Genomic DNA, 15622 nt, shown 5'->3' with positions numbered 1-15622 from the left:
TTTCAGGGTAGGCGACGGTTCCAAGCGAGGGAGAGTTTTTGACGTGATAACGTCTTATAATTCGATTTAGCCGGCTGCACGCACGAAAAAATGTGTCGTTACCTTGCTCATTAGTGTTTCCTTGCTCATTAGTGTTACCTTGCTCATTTGTCGTTACCTTGCTCATTTGTAGTTACCTTGCTTATTTTTCGTTACCTTGCTCATTGCCGTTATCTTGAATGAACTGCAAGCGAAAGCGCGGAACGAACAAAGCAAACGAACGGCAACGTTCGACATCTTGCTCTCTCCTACTTAAGTGAGCGTATATATGTATGTATATGCGCATATGTATTTGTACTTGCATATGCCTTCTTACTGATTATTATTAATTTGATTTACTTGAAGAATTTAAAATAAAACCAAGTTTGTTAATAATACCTGTTGTTTTAATGTTATTATTATTAATTTTTTATTATATATGTTGTATACTAATCTTATATATAAAATAAAGTCAATTTTTTGTGTGTGTTCGCTAACCGGCCGTGTCTTTGCACCGAATTAAACCAAACTTACACACATTGTTAAGTAGGTATTGAAGATGGTTTACGTATAGTTTGTATGCATATTGGTGGATAGGGCTCGAGATATAGGTTAAAACGTGGACCCGGGTAACCTTCGGATGTGTATCAAATGGAAGCTGTTGGTGAGTGCTTTAGTTCAGAGTATTTTATATGCCGCTCCGTGACTAGGGTCTCGAGATAGAGACCAAAATGTGGACCCTAGAATGTGTTTGTACAATATGGATATCAAATGAAAGCTGTTGGTGAATGCTTTAGTTCAGAGTATTTTTCATGTCGCTCCGTGACTAGGGTCTCGAGATAGAGACCAAAACGTGGACCCTAGAATGTGTTTGTACAATATGGATATCAAATAGAAGCTGTTGGTGAATGCTTTAGTTCAGAGTATTTTTCATGCCGCTCCGTGACTGGGGTCTCGAGATATAGGTCAAAACGTGGACCCGGGTAACCTTCGGATGTGTATGTACAATATGAGTATCAAATGAAAGCTGTTGATAAGTGCTTTAATACGGGGTAATTTTCATACCTATTGATGACTAGGGTCTCGAAATATATGCCAAAACGTGGACCCGCCGTGTCTTTGCACCGAATTAAACCAAACTTACACACATTGTTAAGTAGGTATTGAAGATGGTTTCCGTATAGTTTGGATACCCATTGGTAGATAGGGTCTCGAGATATAGGTCAAAACGCGGGCCCGGGTAACCTTCGGATGTGTATGTACAGAAATAAAGAAACATAAATTCACGTAAAAAATAATATTCATTTTAAATAGAAAAATGAATTGAATAAGGATTACAATTGCTCGTAAAAAGGCCTATAATACTTAGGAATGTGATTTTTCTGTATCAATTCTAGCAGATCTTTTTTTTTGCGGTCCGCTATCTGAGGTTTTGTATAAAATGCTCTTGTCATTGTAATATCCTTCATGTTTTTCTTTTTAATGATATTATTTGCCACCTTAAATTCGTTTTCGTTATAAGATGTTTTAAAGAAAATGGTGTTAGGTGAATCGCGCCGAACTTGCAGAACCACCACTGTGGAAATTTTTACCTGTGCCATATTTTGGAGTCCCATTTCAGTTACTAAAGCCTTCATATCAAAGAAGTCTTCAAAGCACAGTTCCGTAACGTTAAATAGCTTTTCATTTTCTTTTCCACTATTTCTCATATATGCAAACCCGGCATAAAATATATGTAAAGATGCATACAAATCATATGGACATACCAAATATACGAATCTATTCCGTATGCAAGCAAATGCATGTTTATATACATAAAATGTTGTTTATGCCAAAGCGCTTGAATAAAGAATAAAGAATTAATAATATGAAAACCATATCTTTTCTGTTCTAAACCATATATATTCTATTTTAGTGTGCCCAGCGAAGCGGGCCGGGTTTAAAATAAAACCAAGTTTGTTAATAATACCTGTTGTTTTAATGTTTTTGTTATTAATTTATTAATATATATGAAGGAAAAAATGTATGGTAATATTTACCACATACCTTATAAGATATGTTGTATACTAATATATGTATGTATATAAACATGCACACATACATATACTTTGGTGCAATTTTCATAGTCTAATACAGTCCAATCGTGATAGTCCGACACATACGGGACCAACTCGTTGTCGGATTATCAAATATTGCGGACTACCGAAGGTTCCATTTAATGATACGAAAAGACAGAAAAAAATCACATCAACACCGTCAGAAATCGCGAGAGAACTGGCGTCGTTCAAATTTAATGACAAATACGTTGTGACCGGGAAACAAAACAATCCCCCTCTGCTGCTTTGCTACGACTGATCAAAATAAAATAATGCCAATTGCATCCATAGACGTTATGAGGTTGTCGGATTACCGAACGTGTCGGATTAAGAAATGTCGGACTATCACGATTGTACTGTATACATATGTCCTATGCCAAAACATATAAACATCCATATACATATACAATTTCGCGCAATTTTCAAAAAGAACAAATCTATATGTAAAGATACATACAAATCATATGGACATATCAAATATACGAATCTATTCCGTATGCAAGCAAATGTAAGCTAATGTGCTTGAACTGCAATTCCATTTACCTCCTCCTCTATATCCATACAAAATATCTATCAAACAAATAAAATTAAAATTTTGTTTTGAAAATTGCAACCATTCCATCAATATTTTCTTATGACGTTGTCACGTTAAACTATCGTCAGTAAACCGACTTTACAGACCTCTTTTTAGTCTCCGGACATACCATTGCTGCGAAGGCAGCTTTGACGATGTATTAGGAACTTTCGACCTCCTCATCCGCAAAAAAAAAAAATTACAAGATGATGACCATACCAATAGTTCGGTCTCAAGAACTACTCTATCGGCAGTGTGAGAAGCACATGTGCATATCATAAAAGAGGAGCTAATGGCCATTTTTGCATACTTACCAAACAATTTAATTTTTTTTTTTGGGGCTATGTCGTTCTTTCAACAAAATATCGATATACATACATATATTTCCTGCTTCTGAAAATGTGTACTTTGAGAACTCTTTTAGTTTTTTACTTAAAAATGTTAGCCATAAATGGTCATCCTGCAAATATCCAACATCCACAGTTAGTCTCATCGTATTTGGGGTTTCGTAAAAACTACTTTTAACTACAAATGGCATCTTTTAGGCGCACTCTTCATATATTTTGGAAACTATGCGAGTTCAACAACCTCTACCTATATAACGCAGATTTATGTCTGCATTCTTGCTTATTTGAGACACCCCACTTTTGCGTCGAATACGGCGAGCTAATAGCCCCAAAGACTGTGCCTATGTGCATTTTTAATCAAAATACCTCAATTAAATATTATTTTTATTACGCTTTATTTATAACCTTATTTTTCACTATACTCATAGATTTATACTACACTTTGCCAGCATATGTACTTGTGTATGTGCATGTATATGTATACATATATTATTAGGGTGTCTATAAAAGAGCAGCTATTAGATTAGATTAGATTTGTGGGGGGGTTGGACAAGTCCAAGCAGTCAGTCAGGAAGACCATTGTGCTTATATTACACGTGCTAATATTACAATACAAAGAATAGAGAGGCAGGATAGATACAATATGGCTGGTAAGACGGAAAAATTAGTTTGAAGTTACGCTTCCGCAAATCTTTTGGATTCATTGAAGAGTCTTAAGAGATCCGAAAGAGGAAGAGTATGAACTTTATCGATACTCAGTACTGAAGGAGCTATAAATTTCATTATATTTTAGGGCTTCCGCCAAATTAACAAGATTTATGAGAGCTGGAGCGATTTGAGAATATGTACTTCGTAATTTCTTTTCCTAAAAATAAGCTCAGATAATAGAGGGGTGTAAGCTTGAAAGGTCTACATAATTGTTTTTAATTTTTCAACGCAATCAAAATAATTAGGTGCCATTTCTGACTTTATTTGATAGATAGATTTAAGAAAAACTTGAATAGCTCAGCTAAATCTGCACCGATTTATGCTTCTAAGGTTTTGTTGGAATGGTATTGTCTCACCTTCGTTATTTTCTTTCCATTTACGTTTCAATTTCTTTTTCTCATGCATATACAGTACACTCTCCCTTAGAAGCCACTTAAGGGACTAAAAGTTTCTCTCCGCTTTATCAGAAAAATGTAAAAAAAAATTATTAATAATTTGTAACAGATCTTTTCAGTTTTTTCTTGTTTTAATTGAAGTAGTTTAATCAGGGAAGTTTTAAGCGAGTTTTGTGGATTTATTTTTGAAATATCGAATTTTGGTTTTTTGTTCTTTGTTTTCTCCTTAAGCATAGGGCTTCTTTAATGTTGTGCTAAAGTTTCATGGAAATCCAAGAAAAACTTACTGCGATATATGACTTTAACTATTTCTTCTTAATTGGCGCTATAACCGCTTACGCGATTTTGCCCGAGTTTAACAAACTGCGCCAGTCGTTTCTTTCTCGTGCTAATCGGCGCCAATTGGACACACCTAGTGAAGCCAAGTCCTTCTCCACCTGATCTTTCCAACGCAGAGGAGGCCTACCTCTTCCTCTGCTGCCACCGTCTATGTCGTCGAAAAGCTCATACAGCTCATCGTTCCATCGCCTGCGATATTCGCCGTTGCCAACGTGCAAAGGTCCAAAAATCTTGCGCAGAATCTTTCTCTCAAACACTCCAAGCGTCGCTTCATCGGATGTTGTCATCGTCCAAGCTTCTGCGCCATACGTTAGGACGGGCATGATGAGAGTCTTGTAGGGTGTTAGTTTTGTTCGTCGAGAGAGGACTTTACTACGCAATTGCCTACTTAGTAAAAGGTAGCACTTGTTGGCAAGAGAACTTCTACGTTCGATTTCAAGGCTGACATAGTTATCGGTGTTAATGCTGGTTCCTAAATAAACGAAGTATTTTACAACCTTGAAATTATAACTGTCTACAGTGACGGGGGTGCCGATACGCGACTTTAACTGAAGTGGTCTAACTAAAGAGCTCTAACCAAAAGACACTTAAAACGAGTTTTGTGGATTAATTTTTGATATATCGAATTTTGGTTTTTTAACTTTCTCCTTAACCTTAGACTCCGCTATGATCAGAAGTGATTTTTTTGTAAAAAATATAAAAAAAAAACTCAATTTTTGGAGTTGTTTTTAAAACAGTCCAGTTCACTATTTTTTCGATTTATTACTATGGATGGACACACATACATTGTTACTTTATTGAGCTGATACTAGTACAAGGTGGCGCGAAGTGTATCAATTATGTTTTTGAGTAACTTTTTTACTAATTAGAAAAAAAAAAATTCTTATGATGCCAATTTTTATTTGGATCTTTACGCGCTACCATTGGTGCATTGCTCATCTGTTTGTATACTGCAGCTGTCTAGTTCACACGTGTCAAATCTGGTCGTTGACACATTTTACGCCACCTTGTAGTTAAAATGTATATAATATGCGGCTTAGTTGCAAAATACACAAACAGCTGGCGTGTGGAATTGTACGAGCACGTGTATATATGTATGTCTGTGTATATAAAAGTATTACAATACAACAACAACATTTATCAAGGAATATTAATCGAGATTTATTCGTTGGTACTTACGAAATTCAAAATTTATGACTTGTATGTACTATGTATATATTTAAGTTATATTGTAGTTATATAAGCAACATTGTTTCACTTATTACTGTATTTTTGCTGTTATTAATATTACCCATCAGTAGTTTGAATTTATTGTAAAACTTAACTGAAAATATTACATTTTCCAACTGTAGAAAAAACTCAAAAGTAAAAATAGAATTTCACTCGAATAAAAGGCTGAAGTTTTAAATTTAAACTGATATTAAAACGATAGAGTTTTAAATCTAAAAACCTTACTTGTAAGTATATATGGATTCATGCATGAGTGTGTTGAACCTAACCTAATTATTTTATCTCACAACTTTCCCAAATTTGGGGAAAACCAGAAAACCCATCTCAAGTATACTAACAAAAAAACAAAATGTACTAAATACCAATTGTCGATATGTACATTATTTTCTGTCTAAAAACGTCAATTGGTCTTAGATTAAAATTTTAAATTTAACAGTCCTCGGACACCTTTATTATTCCCTGATAAGAAACTTAGTGATTAAAGTCCCATTTTTGTTTACCTCGAAGTCGATTATTTGCAGTGACCCCACATACATACATGCATTTTTATGGTTCCCTGTTTTTGACATTAATAATTTTTAACTTTTAGCCAGATAATAGATCAGGCTAAGATTAAAAGTATTGGCTATGGCCTACCGTAGTAACAACCATATTGAAGCAAAATACTTTCTTTTGCCATGCTTCATTTATAAAAGGTACTTCGTTAGGAGCGCTCCATTTTTCAGTGAGTCAGTTTACTCATTTGACATTGCTTTCAGTAAGTTAGCGTTCTCAACTTACCTTCTCAGCTACTCGGATAAAAATAAAATAATAAATAAACAAATTGAAATATTACCAAAGCATTAAAAATGCTACAAAAAAAAAGAGGTTGTCTGTAAATTCGGTTTACTGACGATAGTTTAAAGTGACAACGTCATAAGAAAATACTGATGTAAGGGTTGCAATTTTCAAAACAAAATTTTAATTTTATTTGTTTGATAGATATTTTGTATGGATATAGAGGAGGAGGTAAATGGAATTGCAATGGAATAGGTCAAGTTACATTTACACAAACGTGAAAAGTGACGAAACATTTATCAAATTCATGAAAGATATGTTCAATTTCGATTGTGCATCAGACGTTAATAAGTCAACAACACTAAGAGGCACCATCATCGATTTGCCTTTTTCAAGACACTTTACACCTTTCATTTCCTACTTTTTCTATCATCGTCCTATTCTCAACAGAGAAATGGTTCATTATCATGCACACAGGAAGAAGGCATATGCAAATAGAAGTATGTGAATTTATATACAAATACGCATATACATACATATGCATACATATATACGCTCACTTAAATAGGAGAGAGCAAGATGTCGAACGTTGCCTTTCGTTTGCTTTGTTTGCTTTGTCGTTCGTTTCGCGCTTTCGCTTGCAGTTAATTCAAGGTAACGACAAATGAGCAAGGTAACGGCAATGATCAAGGTAACGACAAATGAGCAAGGTAACGACACATTTTTTCGTGCGTGCAGCCTGTTAAATCGAATTATAAGACGTTATCACGTCAAAAACATGAATATTTATGTATATGTATGTATGGTATGTATGTTTACCGTACGCATGCTCAGTGCTTGGGCGAAGGCAAATCGGCAAGGCACTTCGTATCGCAAAAACACCTTTGCTCACCTCTACAACTTGTCGCGATCATTTGCCTTCCTCCTCATTTCCCCTTTTTCATCAGACCACACAGTGGTGATTTTTTGACACATTTTGTTTAAAAATTGCTACAGGATCCAATTTTTGACCTCTTTTAAATATCCAATGGACAATGAATTCTTATTCAGCAACCTCAAAAACATATACACCAAATTTTTTTTAATACTTCCGGTGAACATTCTGCGTTTAACCTTGAACTGACCTTCAATTTGACCACGCAAGAACAAATGGATAAGAATTTGGACTCAACAAGCCCAAAACCGTTTATAACAATTTTTTGAAAATTTTCCGGTGAATATCGTAGGTTTGTCCTGGAATAAATTAGTTTTAAAGTTTTTAGGTAGTTACTGGGTGAGTTCATCTCTTAAAGAGGGCTGGAAATTTGAGTATTTGTAGGGATGTACTTATACTTATATTACTGTTGATTAGAACTACAATGAAAAAAATTCCAAACCGACTTTGAATACATAGAATTTTCTTTAATGATTTTTTGAATTTTTCATCCTTTCAAGGATGAGTTTTGATATAATAAAAATAAAAAATTATTAAAATCGGCCAATAATTGCCTTCTCTAGGATTTATGAACAAAATTTGTCGAAAAATCCTCATTGGGGACCGCCTGGATCTTTATGACCGTTTACCAAAAATTTAATGATTGTGATTCTATGTTATTACTTACTCAATGATTTAAGTCTTTTGCTTAATGATAACGAGTTGATCCGTTACTGGCTCGAAATTTTTTGCAGAGGCAAGAATGATACATTCTGCCAAAAACATATCGGGAATTTGTCTTAAATTTTGTTGTTGAACGGGATTTCGTATGCCGAAGCGTTGAAAATGTTGCAGAAAGCCTATGGCGAGTGTGCTTTATTAAAAACACGTGTCTACGAGTGGTATAAGGCTTTTGCAGAGGACCGAGAAGTCTTAGAAGATTTAGATCGGGGCAAATCAACGTCTGAACGGATGAAAACGTCGACAAAGTCAAGGAAATGGTGCTGGAAAACCATCATTTTAGTTTGAGGGAGATAGCTCGTGAACTTAGCGTGTCTCACGAATCAATTCGAAACATTTTACTCTATCAATTGGGCATGAGACGCGTGGCTGGTCGACTCGTTCCAAGACTGAGACTTTTTCCTTTCCCCAAAACTTAAATTGCCACTCCGCGGACGCCGCTTTGAGTCGATAAAGGCCATTACGGAGAATTCGCTGAAGGAGCTGAAGAATATCTCTTCAAACGCGTTTAAAAGGTGCTTTGATGGCTGGACTAATCGTTGGCATATGTTACACATACATTCGAATAGAGCCTATTTTGAAGGCGACAAAATAAATTTTGACGATTAAATAATTATTTTGCATTTTATTGAACAACTCCCAGTACTTTTTTGACGGAATGTATATTACAAGGTTCGACCAACCGAAGTGAAATTGTGAGACTAACTTTGGCTGCCGCGTCATCTGGAATTCGACAGCAGAATTCTACCTGCTCTTTTCACACGTATTCACACACGAGTTCAATGTGCCGTTATTCAGACGGCAACGAAGCAACACGAGCGGAGTCTGTACCGATTTTTTTCGCATATCACCAACACAATCTCAGTTTATCCGCAAACAAACTGCTGCCGTAACCCGGGTAGCGTCAGCAAGTCAGCTGATTACTTCAAAATCGCTGAGAGCCGATTAACGGTTCAATGTTGGTCACATTCTCTGCATTCTGTACTTCGTGCATCAGAGTAGAACACGAAGCCGTGGCTGTAAACAGGTGTTTGCCTCACTAATTTGCATTTCAGAGCCATGTCTTGTCGCCAAATCATTTCAATATAGAGATGTCCGAGAACTCGGCTGAGGCTCACAGCATTTCTTTGCAACTCTTAATTTAATTACGCCAATAGGAAGGAAGCGTCGAAATTATTTAAAGATCCTCTTCGTATATATGTAGCCATATATCTACAAAATTTCACAAATTACCAATGTCATTTCAGTAATTATAAATTTGCTTTCCCGTGTCGACAATAAATGTCACTAGTACTTATGTCCATATATTTATACACATACAGATGACCATAAATGTATTGTTGGCAATCGTTATCTGCGATCAGGCCTCCCCTGCTCGTGCCTTCTCCTGTAATAAAACAACCCAAAGTGCGGATATTTGTTTTTAATTAATCGCTTATCAATAATTGGCTTCAGGGTGGGCCGACAGCTGGTTTAATTTTAAATGGCGTGATTTTGATACTGGTACAAATTCGAGCTCAAAAGGTAGCAGAAGCTCAGTGACAGTAGCAACATATTGAAATATTGAAAATTTGCTTACAAAGTGTGAATTGTGTGGCCCAAGTTTTGAGTTTGTAAGTGTAAGATTAAAAACCATAGAACATCGACAACAAAAAAAATGCAAAACAATATCTTAGACTACGAAAATTTACAATATCAATAAGAGAAATATTTAAATTTTTACGATATTTTTTAGACTTTTTGATACGATTTTCTTTAAAATTTAATAATTTTGTATGCAACCATGTTACAGAAAAACATATTTTGGAATCAGGTAATCAGCTGTGCGCATTTTTTGACGGCCAGCTGGCTCTCTTACTTATGAATCAGAACGAAGTGTTATGTTAAATGTTATTTTCTTTTTTAATACTGCTCGAAACAACAATTTGGCTACGACTCATAATTACTGACATTTTTTTAATTAATGTTGCCAATGTGAATTTTTGAATTAATTTTTTGTATTAACAGGACGGAACTCCATGTCACAAAGCTCAAACAATCTATATCTTGTATCCCGAAGCTGGAAGGAAAAAATATTAGATCGGTTTTTTGTATGGTGACGTTAAAGATCGTTATTGTGCGTTAAATCCATAAACCCTCCAGGAACCCTTCGGGCGAATATCGGTCGAGGCATTCGTGAGATAGGGCTAGAAACGGTTAACAGGGCATAGCACGGCTGCGCTACTGCGGGAAGTTATATTCCACAACTGTTTCCAACATTATTTATTTTCAACCAAAAATTATAGCAAAAATATTGCAAATTTTTTTAAGAAACCAGCTCTTGGCCCACCCTTTTTATACAGGTATAAGTATGCGTCTAAGTAGACAAATATTTATTCATATGTACACAAGCAACTTATTTTTTACACATTTTAGCACAGTTTAATATTCTCGCAAGTCATATTAATCAACAGCCAACCCAAATAAAAACAGTTTTATAGTATAATTATATACAGTAGGTTCTGTTTTTATGCGGCTTTTTTTTATGCGGTTTTGAAATAGTGCGGTTTTCTTTTAAATTACAAAATGCATGTCGACCTATCGGGAATTGTACATATAAACAAGATTCTAAACCAGCTAAGCAAAAACTCATCACAGATTACATCAGAAATGCTAACCCTACAAGTATGGAACCGCCTGCATAACTATCTAGATCAGACGTGTGCATTTCCTAAAGTGACGAAAGTGATTTTACGCCAAATCTTAAACGAACGCGCAACATGTGGGTATTGTCTGATTCTATTTCTGACTTAAATTTATTTTTCGATTCTGACGTTTCTTAAATAAAGATATAATTTTCAAAAATACAATATTTTGTTTATGCGATTTTATTTAATTATTTCAGATTCATGCGGTCTATGGAACGTATCTATAGTTATAATATAGGACTAGTGCCCTTTTTTATGCGATTTTATTACATTATTTCAGATTTATGCGGTTTTAGCATTTGAAACGTATCTATAGTTTTACTATAGAACTGGTAGCTTTTTTATGCTGTCTTTTTTTATGCTGTTTCTTGCGGAACGTATCTACCGCATAAAAACAGAACCTACTGTATATGTAAACACATACATACATACTATATTCAGATGTACATACATAGGTACCCTGCAGTGAAACACCAAACTTGTCAGCAAAAATACTAGTTTACAATTATTATGTCAGCCTTGAAATCCAACGGAGAATCTCTCTTGCCACAAGCACTACTTTCGATTAAGTAGGCAATTGAGTTGTAAGGTCCTCTCTCGACGAACACAACTAACACTTTATAAGGCTCTCATCGCAGAAGCTTGGACGTTGGTGATATCTGCTTTGGAGGGCTTGAGAGGGTTTGATTTTTGCACGTTGGCGACGGCGAGTATCGTAGGTGATCACACAATGAGCTTTACGACAACATAGACATAGCGCATCGAATAAAGATTCAGCCTCTCCGTTGGCTGGGTCACGTCCTTCGAATGGATACAAAAACTCCGGCTATAAAAGTATTCGATGCGGTACCAGCTGGTGGTAGCAGAGAAAGGGGAGTGCCCTCTCTGTGTTGGAAAGATTAAGAGAGTAAGAACTTGACTTCATTTGGTGTGTCCAACTGGAGCCGGTTAGCACGAGAAAGAAACGACCGCTTTGTTAAGCGGAAGCGGTAATCGCACCAATCAAGATGAAGAATATTTTTGAAAATATACTTAATTTAAAGTTGTTTATTTGTATTCATAAATTTATTTTATTTCTTTATTTCAAATTTGTGTTTTTGTGTCATAATTTCACTTCCATTTTTTTTTTTTCTTGTCTAATTTGAACTAGTTTGAGACTGGTATATTTCTGATAGAAATCTGGCAATTGACACCAGGACAATATCAGTTGGTTGTATGGGAAACAAGCAGTTGCCTGCCTAGTTGTGAGGTAGTTTATTAACTCGTTTATTTAACTATAGGGTGTACATAACATGTAATGCACCTGAAATACCACTACAAACATGTCTTCAATTTACTTAAATACTGTATACAATTGGCAGACTTTTGTATTTAACACGCTTTCCCCTCACTTTCGCTAACACTGATTTCCATTTTACTTATTTGTTCGCTTATATTCTAATATATTTGATATAAATTGCCAGAATAGCTTATCAATTATAAATAGCCTGTTATCAGTCTTTAGTGCGCCATCACTGATGCACCTACGAATCCGCTTTGTGCACAAACAAAGCGTGCGTTTTGGGGTTATCTTCGATATATTATTCTGAAATTTTTTACTTAAGTAATTAATTATTATTATTAAATTTATAATTATGTATTTATGATTTCGATAGACGTTCCCCGTAAAATTAAGATGAAACAGCGTGTCTGATATTTGAGAGAAATTTAAGAATTCAATTCAATTCACAGAAATTAATCAACAAATGCAAAAAACAAAAAGACTATAGTACTAGATAATAACATACGACCTGTGTTACATAAAATTATTCTCTAACACTGACTAATACGGTTTTTATTTATTTATTCAAGTCTATGAACCAATATTTTTACAGACTCGTTGAAGTAAACTAAAGCCTATAGGCATTGAATTCTTGCATAGCTGTGGGTAAGAATTGATTGCAAATTTGGTTTGAGCATTGGACCATAGAAGAATGCTTGAATAACATTGAAGGCAAAATTTAATGATAATGCAGATCTACGGCTTTAGAGAGTTTTCAGATTTATCAACAAAAGACGAGATTTGTACGATGGTATAGTTGTTTGAAAATTCAGGAAACGAAGAGAAAATTTCTCTCTTCTCTGCTCTATTGCTACACTCGAAAGTTGATCGTAACTTTGAGTTTACACAGACAATTCCCTGACGACCATTGAAAAAAAGTATTAGTTGTCAAAAAAAAAAAGAAAACAATTTTATGTAACCTAGACAATTCATTTTTAAGCAACCGCCGTTAGTATCATTTCGTTGAAAATTACTTGCGTTGACTTCGACAAGTTACGCGCTCTTTTGTGATTAAGTTCATTTTCTTTCGCGAATCTCAACGAAAAGTCGCCAAATTGGCTAATAACGCCAAATCATTTGCCAAACCAAGTTTACTGTCTTTGAAAAATCAGAGACAATAACGAAGACAATGAGAGAACTATGAATGTATTAGTAAAACTGACTCTTGTAAACTTCAAGTAAGGTATCCAAACAAAGACTGTATTTTCTAGATGAGAACGCACAAGACTTCAGTAAACTTCAGATCAGTAAACTTCACAACATTACGACATAAAAAACCAAGAACAGAGTAAGACTTCCCAATAACAAAAATTTTAAAGCTGGGCTTTCGTCAAAAATAATACCCAAGTCTTTAGTTTATTTGCCGTTTTGTAGAATATTGTTGATTTACAATACGATGTATTATGAATATTTCAGAAATTTTCTTCATATTCTTTATAAATGAAAACCATTAATAAAAATTTTGTATTAGCCGAACGATTAATTACTAGATATTCTAATATATTAACAAAATTTGTTTGGTTTTTTGATTTCAGATAATCCAATCTTGAGTTACGATGTACACCGTAAATCGTCTTTTTTTAAAGGAGGTTCCAGAAATCGCCTGCAGCGCGCTCTATAATCAACATTTTCATAAATAAAAAATTTTGTTACGTTCTTGAAGGATGCTTTTATAACCGCCAAAAATTTTCAAACTAAAATATTCTGAAGTTTCTTCAGGATAAATTCTTGACAACCCGTCTTTTATTTGCTTCATAACTGCGTATAACCCCTTAAGTAGTTTACGATGCGTGAATCGTAATCGGATAATTTCAGTGTGCAATAGATGCTGATATAATAAAGCATCAGAATACGACTTTATTTTAAAATTTTAAGTTTAAGTTTGTATATATTTTTCAAGTGCAACACATATTCTATTTTAAAGTTTGCTGAAATTACAGTACACTATTGAGAATGAGCTGCCGTCAAAAAGCAGCACATATAAAGAAGCATTTTGACGTTTCTCATTGTCATCAGCGACACTATGCTAAAACAATACTTTTGGCCCGTGACAGCATAAAATCGCCCAAACTTATTAGAATTATTCTCTAAATAATCTTAGTAAAACCACTTAGAATAATAATAAATAAAATAAAGAACAAAAAAATACGCAAATACAATGCCAGATCTCGACAAGTGGATAGAAACAGTGAAGGAGTGTAAATACCTGCCAGAGAATGACTTGAAGAAACTGTGTGATATCGTGTCTGAGATTTTGCTCGAGGAGTCCAATATACAACCAGTTAGCACGCCCGTCACGGTCTGTGGAGATATACATGGGCAATTCTACGATCTGGAAGAACTATTTCGTACAGGTGGTCAAATACCCGACACTAACTATATCTTTATGGGTGATTTTGTCGATCGTGGGTACTACAGTCTCGAAACATTGACACGTCTGCTTACGCTGAAGGTGAGCGTCGACAATGGGTGTTGATTATGTGATTGGCACACTTAATTTTATTCTTCGTTTTCTCAACATTTACAGGCACGTTATCCCGATCGCATTACATTATTACGTGGCAATCATGAATCGCGACAAATTACCAAAGTTTATGGCTTTTTCGATGAGTGCTTCACCAAGTATGGTAACGCTAATGCATGGAAATATTGTTGCAAAGTATTTGATTTGCTGACTATCGCTGCGGTATGTTTCATAACTTGTTCATTGTAATAAGCATTTAAATTGATGCGCTCACATCTTAGATTATTGATGAAGAAGTGCTTTGTGTGCATGGTGGTCTAAGTCCTGAAATAATCACACTCGATCAAATACGCACAATTGACCGCAATGGCGAAATTCCTTACAAAGGTGCATTCTGTGATCTGGTTTGGTCAGATCCAGAGGATATGGATCTATGGTATGCTGATATATATTTTATTATATTATATTTTATCTTTAATTTTATTTTCAGGGGTCAAAGCCCTCGTGGCGCTGGTTGGCTGTTTGGTCAGCTAGTTACCAAAGATTTCATGTATATCAATAATTTAGAGCTAATATGTCGCGCACATCAGCTCGTCAACGAGGGCATTAAATACATGTTTGATAGTAAACTTGTAACGGTGTGGTCGGCGCCGAACTATTGCTATCGCTGTGGCAATGTGGCTGCGATTTTGAATTTCAAAAACGTCAAAGATCGTACAACCAGTATTTTCAATGCGGTGCCAGAAACGGATCGAGTTATACCACATCAAAATACTACACCATATTTTTTGTAAAAATGTATATACTGTTATTTAGAGAACGAATTTTGTTTGTCAACCCCGCCCACAAATGATTACTCATTGAGTATTATTTGCCTTTAATGTTTACGCCTGTGTTCTATCTATCTGCATTCTTTTGATATACTCGATTTATCATCGATTTTTAGTAAAAATCTATTAAAAAGACAAATATCTGTTATCTATCAAAATTAAGGAAATGGTGTTCAAATGTC

General features: G+C 34.9%; 1 protein-coding gene across 1 annotated transcript; it reads left to right on the top strand.

Annotated features, from left to right (window-relative positions):
* Positions 1 to 14156: 14156 nt before the first annotated feature.
* Positions 14157 to 15517, top strand: LOC128859182 (serine/threonine-protein phosphatase 6 catalytic subunit). Its single transcript, XM_054095957.1, has 4 exons — positions 14157 to 14598; positions 14674 to 14832; positions 14892 to 15046; positions 15101 to 15517. Exons 1-4 carry the CDS (start codon positions 14305 to 14307, stop codon positions 15402 to 15404), a joined length of 912 nt encoding a protein of 303 aa, XP_053951932.1. The 5' UTR covers positions 14157 to 14304; the 3' UTR covers positions 15405 to 15517.
* The last annotated feature ends 105 nt before the right edge of the window (positions 15518 to 15622 follow it).

The sequence above is a fragment of the Anastrepha ludens genome, chromosome 3, assembly GCF_028408465.1.
Source record: "Anastrepha ludens isolate Willacy chromosome 3, idAnaLude1.1, whole genome shotgun sequence".
Classification (NCBI taxonomy): Eukaryota; Metazoa; Arthropoda; class Insecta; order Diptera; family Tephritidae; genus Anastrepha; species Anastrepha ludens.
This window is presented reverse-complemented; position numbering and strand designations above follow the sequence as displayed.

What these genes read in the sequence shown, in the direction of transcription:
- LOC128859182 (XM_054095957.1), top strand. Translation starts at nt 14,305, where the DNA reads ATGCCAGATCTCGACAAGTGGATAGAAACAGTGAAGGAGTGTAAATAC. An exon ending in ATTTGCTGACTATCGCTGCG is followed by an intron (nt 14,833 to 14,891) that starts GTATGTTTCATA and finishes CTCACATCTTAG; the next exon opens with ATTATTGATGAAGAAGTGCT. An exon ending in CCAGAGGATATGGATCTATG is followed by an intron (nt 15,047 to 15,100) that starts GTATGCTGATAT and finishes TTTTATTTTCAG; the next exon opens with GGGTCAAAGCCCTCGTGGCG.